The sequence below is a fragment of the Oncorhynchus kisutch genome, unplaced genomic scaffold, assembly GCF_002021735.2.
Source record: "Oncorhynchus kisutch isolate 150728-3 unplaced genomic scaffold, Okis_V2 scaffold3711, whole genome shotgun sequence".
Taxonomy (NCBI): Eukaryota; Metazoa; Chordata; class Actinopteri; order Salmoniformes; family Salmonidae; genus Oncorhynchus; species Oncorhynchus kisutch.
Window position 1 is genome coordinate 43,923 of NW_022265656.1, and position 15,368 is coordinate 59,290.

The 15,368-nt window shown below is 43.7% G+C and overlaps 1 protein-coding gene across 1 annotated transcript; it reads right to left on the minus strand.

The window, feature by feature from the left end:
* Nucleotides 1-11: 11 nt before the first annotated feature.
* LOC109882682 (uncharacterized) lies at nucleotides 12-1,571 on the minus strand. The gene is made up of 2 exons (XM_020474778.2): nucleotides 1,348-1,571; nucleotides 12-780 (listed from the first exon to the last, which is right to left on the minus strand). Exons 1-2 carry the CDS (start codon nucleotides 1,465-1,467, stop codon nucleotides 172-174), a joined length of 729 nt encoding a protein of 242 aa, XP_020330367.1. The 5' UTR covers nucleotides 1,468-1,571; the 3' UTR covers nucleotides 12-171.
* Between the last annotated feature and the right edge of the window lie 13,797 nt (nucleotides 1,572-15,368).

Genomic DNA, 15,368 nt, shown 5'->3' on the forward strand with positions numbered 1-15,368 from the left:
AACAATGTAAATCACACTTGTCTTAATCTGGATTTATTGTGTTGAATGTAGAGCAACATGAGCAGAGTGGAGTTTGGTCCCACATCAAGGCATCAGGGACTGTTTACAGGCTTGCTGGGTTAGGTACTGTAACCCTGGGTTACTGTTGCCCACATGGTGGAGGACTACTCATTACCCGAAAATGTCAGAAAATGCCTGATAAACAGAATTCTTTAATTCTTCAAATGCATTTCTGAGCATTCTTGGAATCTCTGAAATAAGTTCAACTGCATTCTCAACTTCCTTCGCAATTTGATCTTCTAAGAGTGGAGTTGTGTCGCGACAGAGATCTTTCTTTGGATCGATGAACGTCGCTGGTGGCAGACTGAGACAATCCACCTGTTTCTTATAGAAGTCTAGTTCAGTAGCAGTGAGCTCCCGTCTCCTACTGTAGAGCGTTAGAGAGGTGTAGGTCTTCCCATCCTCATCCCATTTCTCCAGGGTCAGGAGGCAGTCTGAGCACGTTGTCAGGAGAACCTCAGTAACAGGGATGGGACTCACTGAGGTCCATGTGCTATTGTCATGCAGAGTAAAGTTAGAGTTGATCCTGGAGCATCCGAATCCAAAAGCATTTTGATGTGGAATACCGATGCCATAGAACTGGGCGATGTCGAGAATGTTGTTCTGGGTACCGACCGGCACAGAGACCTCTATCCAGGCACTGTGTAATAAGGTATACAGTATTTGTTCCCAGAAAGGACGGTCTGAACTCTCAGCAATATACATCCACTTCCCCAGAGTCTGCAAGATTGAAAGGCAGGTAGACAATAACTGGGTTAGCTGACACAAACAACCCTGTCTCTCTAACCATGGGTGGACAGACAGACGACGGACAGACAGGCGTACGGACAGACAGACGTACGGACAGACAGACGGAGTGACAGACAGACAGACGGAGTGATAAAAGCATACTGACCGTGCTTCTACACCTGCATTGCTTGCTGTTTGGGGTTTTAGGCTGGGTTTCTGTACAGCACTTTGAGATATCAGCTGATGTACGAAGGGCTATATAAATACATTTGATTTGATTTGATAGACAGACAGATAGACAGACAGACAGACAGACAGACAGACAGACAGACAGACGGACGGACGGACGGACGGACAGACGGATGGACGGACAGACATGCAGACAGACAGACATGCAGACAGACAGACAGACAGACAGACGGACAGACAGACAGACAGGTAGACGGACAGACAGACAGACAGGTAGATGGACAGACAGAAGGACAGACAGGTAGACGGACAGACAGACAGGTAGATGGACAGACAGACAGACAGACAGTACAGCTCAGTAGATACTACCTGAGTGACACTGCTCAGCTCCAGTGGTCTCAGGAGATCCTCACAGGTTAAAGGGGCCGCCTGGGAGCCACTCACTGAGAGAAGGCCCAGGACAACAGTAACACACACAGCCAGCATCATATCTGTCTCACTCTGCCTGTTGATGTTTCAGTAATGCTAAGGATAGTTCCAGTCTTTATATGATCTAATGTTTGCTCTCCTCTGTCTTTCATGGTACAACAGATCAGCCAGTACAATGAGGCCGTCCTCCTATAGCTCCTCCCACTGTCCTGCTCTGCTGTCTGGGTTCACAGTTCCACCACTATTGCTTAATCTAAAAAAGACTCCTAATCTCGAGTGGACAGACTACATCATTTAAAATGAGTATCTGGAGCAAATAAGGAACATTTTAGTTCTGAGTTTCTGAAATTAACCTATTCTTAAACAAAACTTGAACTGAAGTGTCAACACAACATACTGACTATAAAAACAACCTGAACTCAAGGGTCAACGTAACATACTGACTGTAAAAACAACCTAAACTCAGGGGTCAACATAACATACTGACTGTAAAAACAACCTAAACTCAGGGGTCAACATAACATACTGACTGTAAAAACAACCTAAACTCAGGGGTCAACATAACATACTGACTATAAAAACAACCTGAACTCAAGGGTCAACGTAACATACTGACTGTAAAAACAACCTGAACTCAGGGGTCAACATGACACACTGACTGTAAAAACAACCTAAACTCAGGGGTCAACATAACATACTGACTGTAAAAACAACCTAAACTCAGGGGTCAACATAACATACTGACTGTAAAAACAACCTAAACTCAGGGGTCAACATAACATACTGACTGTAAAAACAACCTAAACTCAGGGGTCAACATAACATACTGACTGTAAAAACAACCTAAACTCAGGGGTCAACATAACATACTGACTGTAAAAACAACCTAAACTCAGGGGTCAACATGACACACTGACTGTAAAAACAACCTAAACTCAAGGGTCAACGTAACATACTGACTGTAAAAACAACCTGAACTCAGGGGTCAACATGACACACTGACTGTAAAAACAACCTAAACTCAGGGGTCAACATAACATACTGACTGTAAAAACAACCTAAACTCAGGGGTCAACATAACATACTGACTGTAAAAACAACCTAAACTCAGGGGTCAACGTAACATACTGACTGTAAAAGAGACAATAATGGGGACTGTTACAAGTCTATTTGCTGGGTATGTGGCTAGATTATACGGTCAGTCTGTAGACCAACACCCAGTGGGTTTTGTTAACCAGAGGGTATGAAACCAGGCGCCTCCCGAGGGGTGCAGTGATCTAAGGCACTGCACCAAAGTGCTTGCTGTGTCACTAGATATCCTGGTTCGAGTCCAGGCTCTGTCGTAGCCGATGGCGAACAGTTAGCCCAGCGTCATCCGGGTTAAGGGAGGGTTTGGCCGGCAGGGATGTTTTTGTTCCATCATGCAGTGCACGCAAGCAGTAACGCAGAACTTCAGTAACAGGGATGGGGGTCACTGAGGTCCATGTGTTATTGTCATGCAGAGTAAAGTTGATCCTGAAGCATCAGTTCTCTGATCCGGAATACTGAAGACATAGAAGTCTACAACATTGACCGGCACAGAGACCTTTATCCAGGCACTGTGTAACAATGTATTCAGTATTAGCTACCAGGAAGGACGGCCTGAACTCTCAACAATAGACACCCACTTCCCCACAGTCTGCTAGATGGAAAGGCAGATAGACAATAACTGGGTCAGCTGACACAAACAACACTGGCTCCATAACCATGGGTGGACAGACAGAAGGGCGGATGGGTGGACAGATGGACAGGCGGACAGGCGGACAGACAGACTGACAGGCGGACGGACAGACGGACAGGCGGACGGACAGACGGACAGGCGGACCGACATGCGGACAAACTAATAGCTATAATGTTTACACTCCTGTGCCTTTTATGACACAACAAGTCAGGTCCCAGGAACATTTGCTGTTTGTTCCGTCACGGTTTCCAGTTCTAGAACGGTTGCTAAATCTAATCAACTCAAAGTCCCATTTGCCCATTCCTGATCTTTTGTGGACAGACTGTTACATAAATCGAGTAACTGACACAATTTTTGTTCTGAGTTTTCCAAGATGAACTCATTCCTAACACAGAGTGCTGTTGTTTCCAGCAGGGGGCAGTAAAGCTTTTTGACGACTAATACTGAACTTAATTGTATTGTCTATACTGTATTGCATTGATTGAAAGGGGCTTTTTAGATTCCCTACAGTGCCTTTATTGAAGTCTTAAGTCTTGTATGTGAGCGTCTTGATCTGGTGCAGCACTTGTACTTCCAAGTCTAACATCCCAGCATTCTAAAGTCTAACATCCCAGCATTCTAAAGTCTAACATCCCAGCATTCTAAAGTCTAACATCCCAGCATTCTAAAGTCTAACATCCCAGCATTCTAAAGTCTAACATCCCAGCATTCTAAAATCTAACATCCCAGCATTCTAAAGTCTAACATCCCAGCATTCTAAAGTCTAACATCCCAGCATTCTAAAGTCTAACATCGTAGTATTCTAAAGTCTAACATCCCAGCAGTCTAAAATCTAACATCCCAGCATTTTAATGTCTAACATCCCAGCATTCTAAAGTCTAACATCCCAGCATTCTAAAGTCTAACATCCCAGTATTCTAAAGTCTAACATCCCAGCATTCTAAAGTCTAACATCCCAGCATTCTAAAGTCTAACATCCCAGTATTCTAAAGTCTAACATCGTAGTATTCTAAAGTCTAACATCCAAGTATTCTAAAGTCTAACATCCCAGCATTCTGAAGTCTAACATCCCAGCATTCTAAAGTCTAACATCCCAGCATTCTAAAGTCTAACATCCCAGCATTCTAAAGTCTAACATCCCAGTATTCTCAAGTCTAACATCCCAGTATTCTAAAGTCTAACATCTCAGCATTCTAAAGTCTAACATCCCAGTATTCTAAAGTCTAACATCCCAGCATTCTAAAGTCTAACATCCCAGTATTCTAAAGTCTAACATCCCAGTATTCTAAAGTCTAACATCCCAGTATTCTAAAGTCTAACATCCCAGCATTCTAAAATCTAACATCGTAGTATTCTAAAGTCTAACATCCCAGAATTCTAAAGTCTAACATTGTAGTATTCTAAAGTCTAACATCCCAGTATTCTAAAGTCTAACATCCCAGCATTCTAAAGTCTAACATCCCAGTATTCTAAAGTCTAACATCCCAGCATTCTAAAGTCTAACATCCCAGTATTCTGAAGTCTAACATCCCAGTATTCTAAAGTCTAACATCCCAGCATTCTAAAGTCTAACATCGTAGTATTCTAAAGTCTAACATCCCAGAATTCTAAAGTCTAACATTGTAGTATTCTAAAGTCTAACATCCCAGTATTCTAAAGTCTAACATCCCAGTATTCTCAAGTCTAACATCCCAGTATTCTAAAGTCTAACATCCCAGCATTCTGAAGTCTAACATCCCAGTATTCTAAAGTCTAACATCCCAGTATTCTAAAGTCTAACATCCCAGTATTCTAAAGTCTAACATCCCAGCATTCTAAAGTCTAACATCGTAGTATTCTAAAGTCTAACATCCCAGAATTCTAAAGTCTAACATTGTAGTATTCTAAAGTCTAACATCCCAGTATTCTAAAGTCTAACATCCCAGTATTCTAAAGTCTAACATCCCAGCATTCTAAAGTCTAACATCCCAGTATTCTGAAGTCTAACATCCCAGTATTCTAAAGTCTAACATCCCAGTATTCTATAGCATGCTGTTTACCACCCTAATAAGAGGAGACGTTGTTGTCTTCTCACCCAGGGTGGAGCCAGGTGCTATCTAGCAGGCTGTAGAGCCCCGAGATACCCTGTAATGAACATGAACTCTCCCTGGCAGTCACAGAGGAGGCCTTTCTCCCAGCGTTTCATCAACACTCCAGTCCCCTATTGATGGGGCCAACACTGGCTTTATATACTGTACAAACAGAAGCTAGGAGCCGCAGCACACTGACTCATTCTTCTTTGTGTGAGAACGTAGGGGGAGCCCCTGTCTGCTCCTTTGTGACGGTGTCTCTCAACAGTGTAGTTGTGTAGTTGGAGGCTGAGGCCATTGTGGCGGCCAGTGCCTTTTATTGACTCAGGGCCTCGCCAGGTTTGTTCCCAGGGCCCAACCTGAGGGCTCATGAATAATGGAGACAGGATCCTCGGGTGCAAAGGGAGGTTGAGAGGAGGTTTGGCACACTATTCACTATTTAGTGCACTACTTTTGACCAGGACCCATAGGGAATAGGGTGCCATTTGGGACACAACATGTGACGAAGTGGGGTTATTTCAAATCTGAAGCTGCTTGTTTTAACCTTTTAAGCAAATGAGTAATGGTGGGGTCACATTCACTACCAGTGTGTCTGCTGTAACCTGGAGTCAGATAGCTGCAGTGCTCTGTGTGTGTGCAATGTATTTATGCGTGTGCGTGTGCGTGTGTGTGTAACATACTATACATCTGGATGTTGATGTATTATATTGACTCAGTAAGAATCACGTGTGCAGGTCCTTGTATATTCACAGAGCTAAGACATCCCGAAGATTTGACAGTTGAGAAAGTTATTTTTCCTTTCTGAGACCTCGGGCAAGTTCATACAGCCTTTCACTTGTCACAGCAACCACTTCCTGCTCTGTGTATAGAGGAGTAATATACCTGTCCCTGCTCTGTGTATAGAGGAGTAATATACCTGTCCCTGCTCTGTGTATAGAGGAGTAATATACCTGTCCCTGCTCTGTGTATAGAGGAGTAATATACCTGTCCCTGCTCTGTGTATAGAGGAGTAATATACCTGTCCCTGCTCTGTGTATAGAGGAGTAATATACCTGTCCCTGCTCTGTGTATAGAGGAGTAATATACCTGTCCCTGCTCTGTGTATAGAGGAGTAATATACCTGTCCCTGCTCTGTGTATAGAGGAGTAATATACCTGTCCCTGCTCTGTGTATAGAGGAGTAATATACCTGTCCCTACTCTGTGTATAGAGTAGGGACTCTGTGTATAGAGGAGTAATATACCTGTCCCTGCTCTGTGTATAGAGGAGTAATATACCTGTCCCACACAACCACTTCCTGATCTGTGTGGACTGAGGGTTTGTCCTTTTCCCATTCACTTCTGTGAATGTTATTCTCCTCTTCACCTATGCCCTTCACCTGTCCCTGCTCTGTGTATAGAGGAGTAATATACCTGTCCCTGCTCTGTGTATAGAGGAGTAATATACCTGTCCCTACTCTGTGTATAGAGTAGGGACTCTGTGTATAGAGGAGTAATATACCTGTCCCTGCTCTGTGTATAGAGGAGTCATATACCTGTCCCACACAACCACTTCCTGATCTGTGTGGACTGAGGGTTTGTCCTTTTCCCATTCACTTCTGTGAATGTTATTCTCCTCTTCACCTATGCCCTTCACCTGTCCCTGCTCTGTGTATAGAGGAGTAATATACCTGTCCCTACTCTGTGTATAGAGGAGTAATATACCTGTCCCTGCTCTGTGTATAGAGGAGTAATATACCTGTCCCTGCTCTGTGTATAGAGGAGTAATATACCTGTCCCTACTCTGTGTATAGAGGAGTAATATACCTGTCCCTGCTCTGTGTATAGAGGAGTAATATACCTGTCCCTGCTCTGTGTATAGAGGAGTAATATATCTGTCCCTGCTCTGTGTATAGAGGATTAATATACCTGTCCCTACTCTGTGTATAGAGGAGTAATATACCTGTCCCTGCTCTGTGTATAGAGGATTAATATACCTGTCCCTGCTCTGTGTATAGAGGAGTAATATACCTGTCCCTGCTCTGTGTATAGAGGAGTAATATATCTGTCCCTGCTCTGTGTATAGAGGATTAATATACCTGTCCCTGCTCTGTGTATAGAGGAGTAATATACCTGTCCCTGCTCTGTGTATAGAGGAGTAATATACCTGTCCCTGCTCTGTGTATAGAGGAGTAATATACCTGTCCCTGCTCTGTGTATAGAGGAGTAATATACCTGTCCCTGCTCTGTGTATAGAGGAGTAATATACCTGTCCCTGCTCTGTGTATAGAGGAGTAATATACCTGTCCCTGCTCTGTGTATAGAGGAGTAATATACCTGTCCCTGCTCTGTGTATAGAGGAGTAATATACCTGTCCCTGCTCTGTGTATAGAGGAGTAATATACCTGTCCCTGCTCTGTGTATAGAGGAGTAATATACCTGTCCCTACTCTGTGTATAGAGTAGGGACTCTGTGTATAGAGGAGTAATATACCTGTCCCTGCTCTGTGTATAGAGGAGTAATATACCTGTCCCACACAACCACTTCCTGATCTGTGTGGACTGAGGGTTTGTCCTTTTCCCATTCACTTCTGTGAATGTTATTCTCCTCTTCACCTATGCCCTTCACCTGTCCCTGCTCTGTGTATAGAGGAGTAATATACCTGTCCCTGCTCTGTGTATAGAGGAGTAATATACCTGTCCCTACTCTGTGTATAGAGTAGGGACTCTGTGTATAGAGGAGTAATATACCTGTCCCTGCTCTGTGTATAGAGGAGTCATATACCTGTCCCACACAACCACTTCCTGATCTGTGTGGACTGAGGGTTTGTCCTTTTCCCATTCACTTCTGTGAATGTTATTCTCCTCTTCACCTATGCCCTTCACCTGTCCCTGCTCTGTGTATAGAGGAGTAATATACCTGTCCCTACTCTGTGTATAGAGGAGTAATATACCTGTCCCTGCTCTGTGTATAGAGGAGTAATATACCTGTCCCTGCTCTGTGTATAGAGGAGTAATATACCTGTCCCTACTCTGTGTATAGAGGAGTAATATACCTGTCCCTGCTCTGTGTATAGAGGAGTAATATACCTGTCCCTGCTCTGTGTATAGAGGAGTAATATATCTGTCCCTGCTCTGTGTATAGAGGATTAATATACCTGTCCCTACTCTGTGTATAGAGGAGTAATATACCTGTCCCTGCTCTGTGTATAGAGGATTAATATACCTGTCCCTGCTCTGTGTATAGAGGAGTAATATACCTGTCCCTGCTCTGTGTATAGAGGAGTAATATACCTGTCCCTGCTCTGTGTATAGAGGAGTAATATACCTGTCCCTGCTCTGTATATAGAGGAGTAATATACCTGTCCCTGCTCTGTGTATAGAGGAGTAATATACCTGTCCCTGCTCTGTGTATAGAGGAGTAATATACCTGTCCCTGCTCTGTATATAGAGGAGTAATATACCTGTCCCTGCTCTGTGTATAGAGGAGTAATATACCTGTCCCTACTCTGTATATAGAGGAGTAATATACCTGTCCCTGCTCTGTGTATAGAGGAGTAATATACCTGTCCCTGCTCTGTGTATAGAGAAGTAATATACCTGTCCCTGCTCTGTATATAGAGGAGTAATATACCTGTCCCTGCTCTGTATATAGAGGAGTAATATACCTGTCCCTGCTCTGTGTATAGAGAAGTAATATACCTGTCCCTGCTCTGTATATAGAGGAGTAATATACCTGTCCCTGCTCTGTGTATAGAGGAGTAATATACCTGTCCCTGCTCTGTATATAGAGGAGTAATATACCTGTCCCTGCTATGTGTATAGAGGAGTAATATACCTGTCCCTGCTCTGTGTATAGAGGAGTAATATACCTGTCCCTACTCTGTATATAGAGGAGTAATATACCTGTCCCTGCTCTGTGTATAGAGGAGTAATATACCTGTCCCTGCTCTGTATATAGAGGAGTAATATACCTGTCCCTGCTATGTGTATAGAGGAGTAATATACCTGTCCCTACTCTGTGTATAGAGGAGTAATATACCTGTCCCTACTCTGTGTATAGAGGAGTAATATACCTGTCCCTACTCTGTGTATAGAGGAGTAATATACCTGTCCCAGCTCTGTGTATAGAGGAGTAATATACCTGTCCCTGCTCTGTGTATAGAGGAGTAATATACCTGTCCCTGCTCTGTGTATAGAGGAGTAATATACCTGTCCCTGCTCTGTGTATAGAGGAGTAATATACCTGTCCCACAGCAACCACTTCCTGATCTGTGTGGACTGAGGGTTTGTCCTTTTCCTATTCACTTCTGTGAATGTTATTCTCCTCTTCACCTATGCCCTTCACCTGTCCCTGCTCTGTGTATAGAGTAGTAATATACCTGTCCCTGCTCTGTGTATAGAGGAGTAATATACCTGTCCCTACTCTGTGTATAGAGGAGTAATATACCTGTCCCTGCTCTGTGTATAGAGGAGTAATATACCTGTCCCTGCTCTGTGTATAGAGGAGTAATATACCTGTCCCTACTCTGTGTATAGAGTAGGGACTCTGTGTATAGAGGAGTAATATACCTGTCCCTGCTCTGTGTATAGAGGAGTAATATACCTGTCCCTACTCTGTGTATAGAGGAGTAATATACCTGTCCCTGCTCTGTGTATAGAGGAGTAATATACCTGTCCCTGCTCTGTGTATAGAGGAGTAATATACCTGTCCCTACTCTGTGTATAGAGGAGTAATATACCTGTCCCTGCTCTGTGTATAGAGGAGTAATATACCTGTCCCTACTCTGTGTATAGAGTAGGGACTCTGTGTATAGAGGAGTAATATACCTGTCCCTGCTCTGTGTATAGAGGAGTAATATACCTGTCCCTACTCTGTGTATAGAGTAGGGACTCTGTGTATAGAGGAGTAATATACCTGTCCCTGCTCTGTGTATAGAGGAGTAATATACCTGTCCCACACAACCACTTCCTGATCTGTGTGGACTGAGGGTTTGTCCTTTTCCCATTCACTTCTGTGAATGTTATTCTCCTCTTCACCTATGCCCTTCACCTGTCCCTGCTCTGTGTATAGAGGAGTAATATACCTGTCCCTGCTCTGTGTATAGAGGAGTAATATACCTGTCCCTACTCTGTGTATAGAGTAGGGACTCTGTGTATAGAGGAGTAATATACCTGTCCCTGCTCTGTGTATAGAGGAGTCATATACCTGTCCCACACAACCACTTCCTGATCTGTGTGGACTGAGGGTTTGTCCTTTTCCCATTCACTTCTGTGAATGTTATTCTCCTCTTCACCTATGCCCTTCACCTGTCCCTGCTCTGTGTATAGAGGAGTAATATACCTGTCCCTACTCTGTGTATAGAGGAGTAATATACCTGTCCCTGCTCTGTGTATAGAGGAGTAATATACCTGTCCCTGCTCTGTGTATAGAGGAGTAATATACCTGTCCCTACTCTGTGTATAGAGGAGTAATATACCTGTCCCTGCTCTGTGTATAGAGGAGTAATATACCTGTCCCTGCTCTGTGTATAGAGGAGTAATATACCTGTCCCTGCTCTGTGTATAGAGGATTAATATACCTGTCCCTACTCTGTGTATAGAGGAGTAATATACCTGTCCCTGCTCTGTGTATAGAGGATTAATATACCTGTCCCTGCTCTGTGTATAGAGGAGTAATATACCTGTCCCTGCTCTGTGTATAGAGGAGTAATATACCTGTCCCTGCTCTGTGTATAGAGGAGTAATATACCTGTCCCTGCTCTGTATATAGAGGAGTAATATACCTGTCCCTGCTCTGTGTATAGAGGAGTAATATACCTGTCCCTGCTCTGTGTATAGAGGAGTAATATACCTGTCCCTGCTCTGTATATAGAGGAGTAATATACCTGTCCCTGCTCTGTGTATAGAGGAGTAATATACCTGTCCCTACTCTGTATATAGAGGAGTAATATACCTGTCCCTGCTCTGTGTATAGAGGAGTAATATACCTGTCCCTGCTCTGTGTATAGAGAAGTAATATACCTGTCCCTGCTCTGTATATAGAGGAGTAATATACCTGTCCCTGCTCTGTATATAGAGGAGTAATATACCTGTCCCTGCTCTGTGTATAGAGAAGTAATATACCTGTCCCTGCTCTGTATATAGAGGAGTAATATACCTGTCCCTGCTCTGTGTATAGAGGAGTAATATACCTGTCCCTGCTCTGTATATAGAGGAGTAATATACCTGTCCCTGCTATGTGTATAGAGGAGTAATATACCTGTCCCTGCTCTGTGTATAGAGGAGTAATATACCTGTCCCTACTCTGTATATAGAGGAGTAATATACCTGTCCCTGCTCTGTGTATAGAGGAGTAATATACCTGTCCCTGCTCTGTATATAGAGGAGTAATATACCTGTCCCTGCTATGTGTATAGAGGAGTAATATACCTGTCCCTGCTCTGTGTATAGAGGAGTAATATACCTGTCCCTGCTCTGTATATAGAGGAGTAATATACCTGTCCCTGCTCTGTGTATAGAGGAGTAATATACCTGTCCCTGCTCTGTGTATAGAGGAGTAATCCTTCCCCTGTAGACCAGGACCTTCCACCTAATCCTACAGGATTACTCTAGATGCTTTAGTACAGGCTTTTATTTAGTTATGACAGGCCTGTGTCAACAATGTTACCTTCTCAACCCACAACGTGATGGAAAAAATCTTTGTCCAGGGAAAGCCACTTGTCTAAACAGATAACTCTGAGAACGACAAATGTAGTTTTTTATAAATGGGAACGTTGTGATTGATTTGAGTTTGTATGAAAGCACAGACTGCAGTGTGATTTAACCACACTATTTAGACTATTTATAGGAAGAGCCATGGTGCCCATATTTGGGCATGGAGTGCTGCCAATTGTGGAATAATCACATGGCCTTGGTCTGATCTACTGATCACTTTGCATCCTAAATTACTAGTCATTATTATATGAAGATCACAGTCAGTCACAAGTTACCCTAAACGCATCATGTCAGCTGTGAAGTCGGACAAGCCCACTTTCTCTCACAGGCATGGAGAATGTCCTTGAGATGTTGTTGCCAGCTCTGAGCTCCAGCAGGGGGCTTGTGTTATGGTCCGTGCTCCCCAGTCTCAGCCATCTGTTGTCAGGCTCACACGGCCTTGGGACCTGCCCTCTCCTCACAGCCTCCACGGGCGGCTGCTGTATGAAGGGGGGCGAGAGGCGAGAGGCTCTGTGTGTGTATGTAGGGAGGAGGCTTACTTGTGTGATGGGAGCCTTTTCATGCCTCCTGCTTTGATCTTCTCTCTGTGCCTCAGGCCCCCAGTCTGCAGAGCACCCCGATGGACAGGGGAGGGGGGACGTGGGGATACGGGGGCGGCCGCTGCTCCTCTCACTGAGACACTGCTTGTTCTGTGTCCATAATGCTGGGAGGTGCTGCAAGCTGCACATGGGACACTGCAATCACAATCTGCACAGGGGACACTGCAATCACAAGCTGCACAGGGGACACTGCAATCACAAGCTGCACAGGGGACACTGCAATCACAAGCTGCACAGGGGACACTGCAATCACAAGCTGTGTCCTAAATGGCACTTTTCTATGTACAGGGTGTCATTACTATGATCCTCAAACAATTACACATTACACACACATTACACACACATTACACACACATTACACACACATTACATACACATTACACCCACATTACACACACGTTACACACACATTACACACACATTACACACACATTACACACACATTACATACACATTACACACACATTACACACACATTACACACACATTACATACACATTACACCCAAATTACACACACGTTACACACACATTACACACACATTACACACACATTACACACACATTACACACACATTACACACACATTACATACACATTACACACACATTACACACACGTTACACACACATTACACACACATTACACACACATTACACACACGTTACACACACATTGCACACACATTACACACACAAAACAGTGGAAATCCACTCCAAAACTAAATTTGTTCCCGAAAATCAGGATATTGCAACACAAGACATAATGTGACAGCCAACTAATTTAATGTGACAGTCTCCAACCCCCCCTACCCCTTCCCCCAATCACCCTCATCCTCCCCTTTCACTCCCTGCTGGGTAGTCAGCAGTCAGCCATGGGCTGAGGGAGGAGCACAGATGCGAAAGCACAGAGTGGTGACCCTAATTGTGGACTAATTGGATGGGTAGAACACTTACCTTTCATTAGACATGTGGCTTGTGTTAGACCCTGACAACCAATCACCCACGAACAACACCGTCTCAACACATGACTGCACTTAATAATGCATGACCAACACATTTGGGTCGGCGGGAGGGAGGAGGGGGAGGAGGAGGAGGGAGGGAGGGAGGAGGAGGGAGGGGGGAGGGAGGAGGGAGGAGGAGGATGGAGGGAGCGAGGGAGGGAGGAGGAAGGAGGGACGGAGGGGGAATGTCTGTGTTCTAATAACAGTGTGATGATGTGGGGGGTGTCTGTGTTCTAATAACAGTGTGATGATATGGGGGGTGTCTGTGTTCTAATAACAGTGTGATGATGTGGGGGAGTGTCTGTGTTCTAATAACACAGTGTGATGATATGGGGGGTGTCTGTATTCTAATAACAGTGTGATGATATGGGGGGTGTCTGTGTTCTAATAACAGTGTGATGATATGGGGGGTGTCTGTGTTCTAATAACAGTGTGATGATATGGGGGGTGTCTGTGTTCTAATAAAAGTGTGATGATATGGGGGGTGTCTGTGTTCTAATAACAGTGTGATGATATGGGGGGTGTCTGTATTCTAATAACAGTGTGATGATATGGGGGGTGTCTGTGTTCTAATAACAGTGTGATGATATGGGGGGTGTCTGTGTTCTAATAACAGTGTGATGATATGGGGGGTGTCTGTGTTCTAATAACAGTGTGATGATATGGGGGGTGTCTGTGTTCTAATAACAGTGTGATGATATGGGAGGTGTCTGTGTTCTAATAACAGTGTGATGATATGGGGGGTGTCTGTGTTCTAATAACATAGTGTGATGACAATGACAGATTGGTGAATTGCCATGACAACAAGCCACCGCACCTTATCCCTGCATTTCAGAGCCAATCTCCTTTACATTGAATGGCAGTGTTGGATTTGAAAGATTGGCACTAGAGATAGTAGTAAGGTGTTTAGTATTCACTTATTATTAATTGGTACAACATGTTGTGATGCCACGCTTTCATAGAGGGGAAGTGCATGTGTGTGTGTGTGTGTGCGTGGGTGTGTGTGTCTTGCCTGTTGCATTGGCTGTCTGATGTACTGTATGTAACTACATTAACTACTACATCTCTCTCTCTCTATCCCTCTCTCTCTCTCTCTCTCTCTCTCTCTCTCTCTCTCTCTCTCCCTCTCTCTCTCTCTGTCTCTCTCTCTGTCTCTCTCTCTCTCTCTCTCTCTCTCTCTCTGTCTCTCTGTCTCTCTCTCTCTCTCTGTCTGACACCCCTATCAGATCACAGCAAACTCACAGTCTACTTGAACAGAGCAATACTCAATCATAAGGCATCAAAGCCATAGGAACTGAATAATATTAAGAAATGCTATAGATGGAAGGAAAGTAGTGTGGAAACCTACAAAAAAAACAATTAGGCAACAACAAATTCAATCCCTTTTAGACAACTTCCTGGACAAAACGTTACACTGTAATAGTGAAGGTGTAAACTTGGCAGTAGAAAATCTAAACAGTATATTTGACCTCTCAGCTTCCCTATCAAATCTAACAACAATGACAAATAGTTTGATGAAGAATTCAAAAACCTAAGAAAGAAATTGAGAAACCTATCCAAACAAAACCATAGAGACCCAGAAAACCTCTACGCCTTCACTATGGTGAATCACTAAAACAATACAGAAATACACGACAGAAGAAGAAGGAACAGCACGTCCGAAATCCGCTCAATGTAACTGAATAATCCATAGACTCAAACCACTTCTGGGAAATTTGGAAAACACTAAAGAAACAACAACACGAAGAATTATCTATCCAAAATGGAGATGTATGGAACAAACAGCAAAAACATAAACATGATCAAATACAAATCTTAGAATCAACTATTAAAGACGACCAGAACCCAATGGATTCTCTAATTACATTGAATGAACTA

What these genes read in the sequence shown, in the direction of transcription:
- LOC109882682 (XM_020474778.2), bottom strand. Translation starts at nt 1,467, where the DNA reads ATGATGCTGGCTGTGTGTGTTACTGTTGTCCTGGGCCTTCTCTCAGTG. An exon ending in AGCTGAGCAGTGTCACTCAG is followed by an intron (nt 781 to 1,347) that starts GTAGTATCTACT and finishes TCAATCTTGCAG; the next exon opens with ACTCTGGGGAAGTGGATGTA.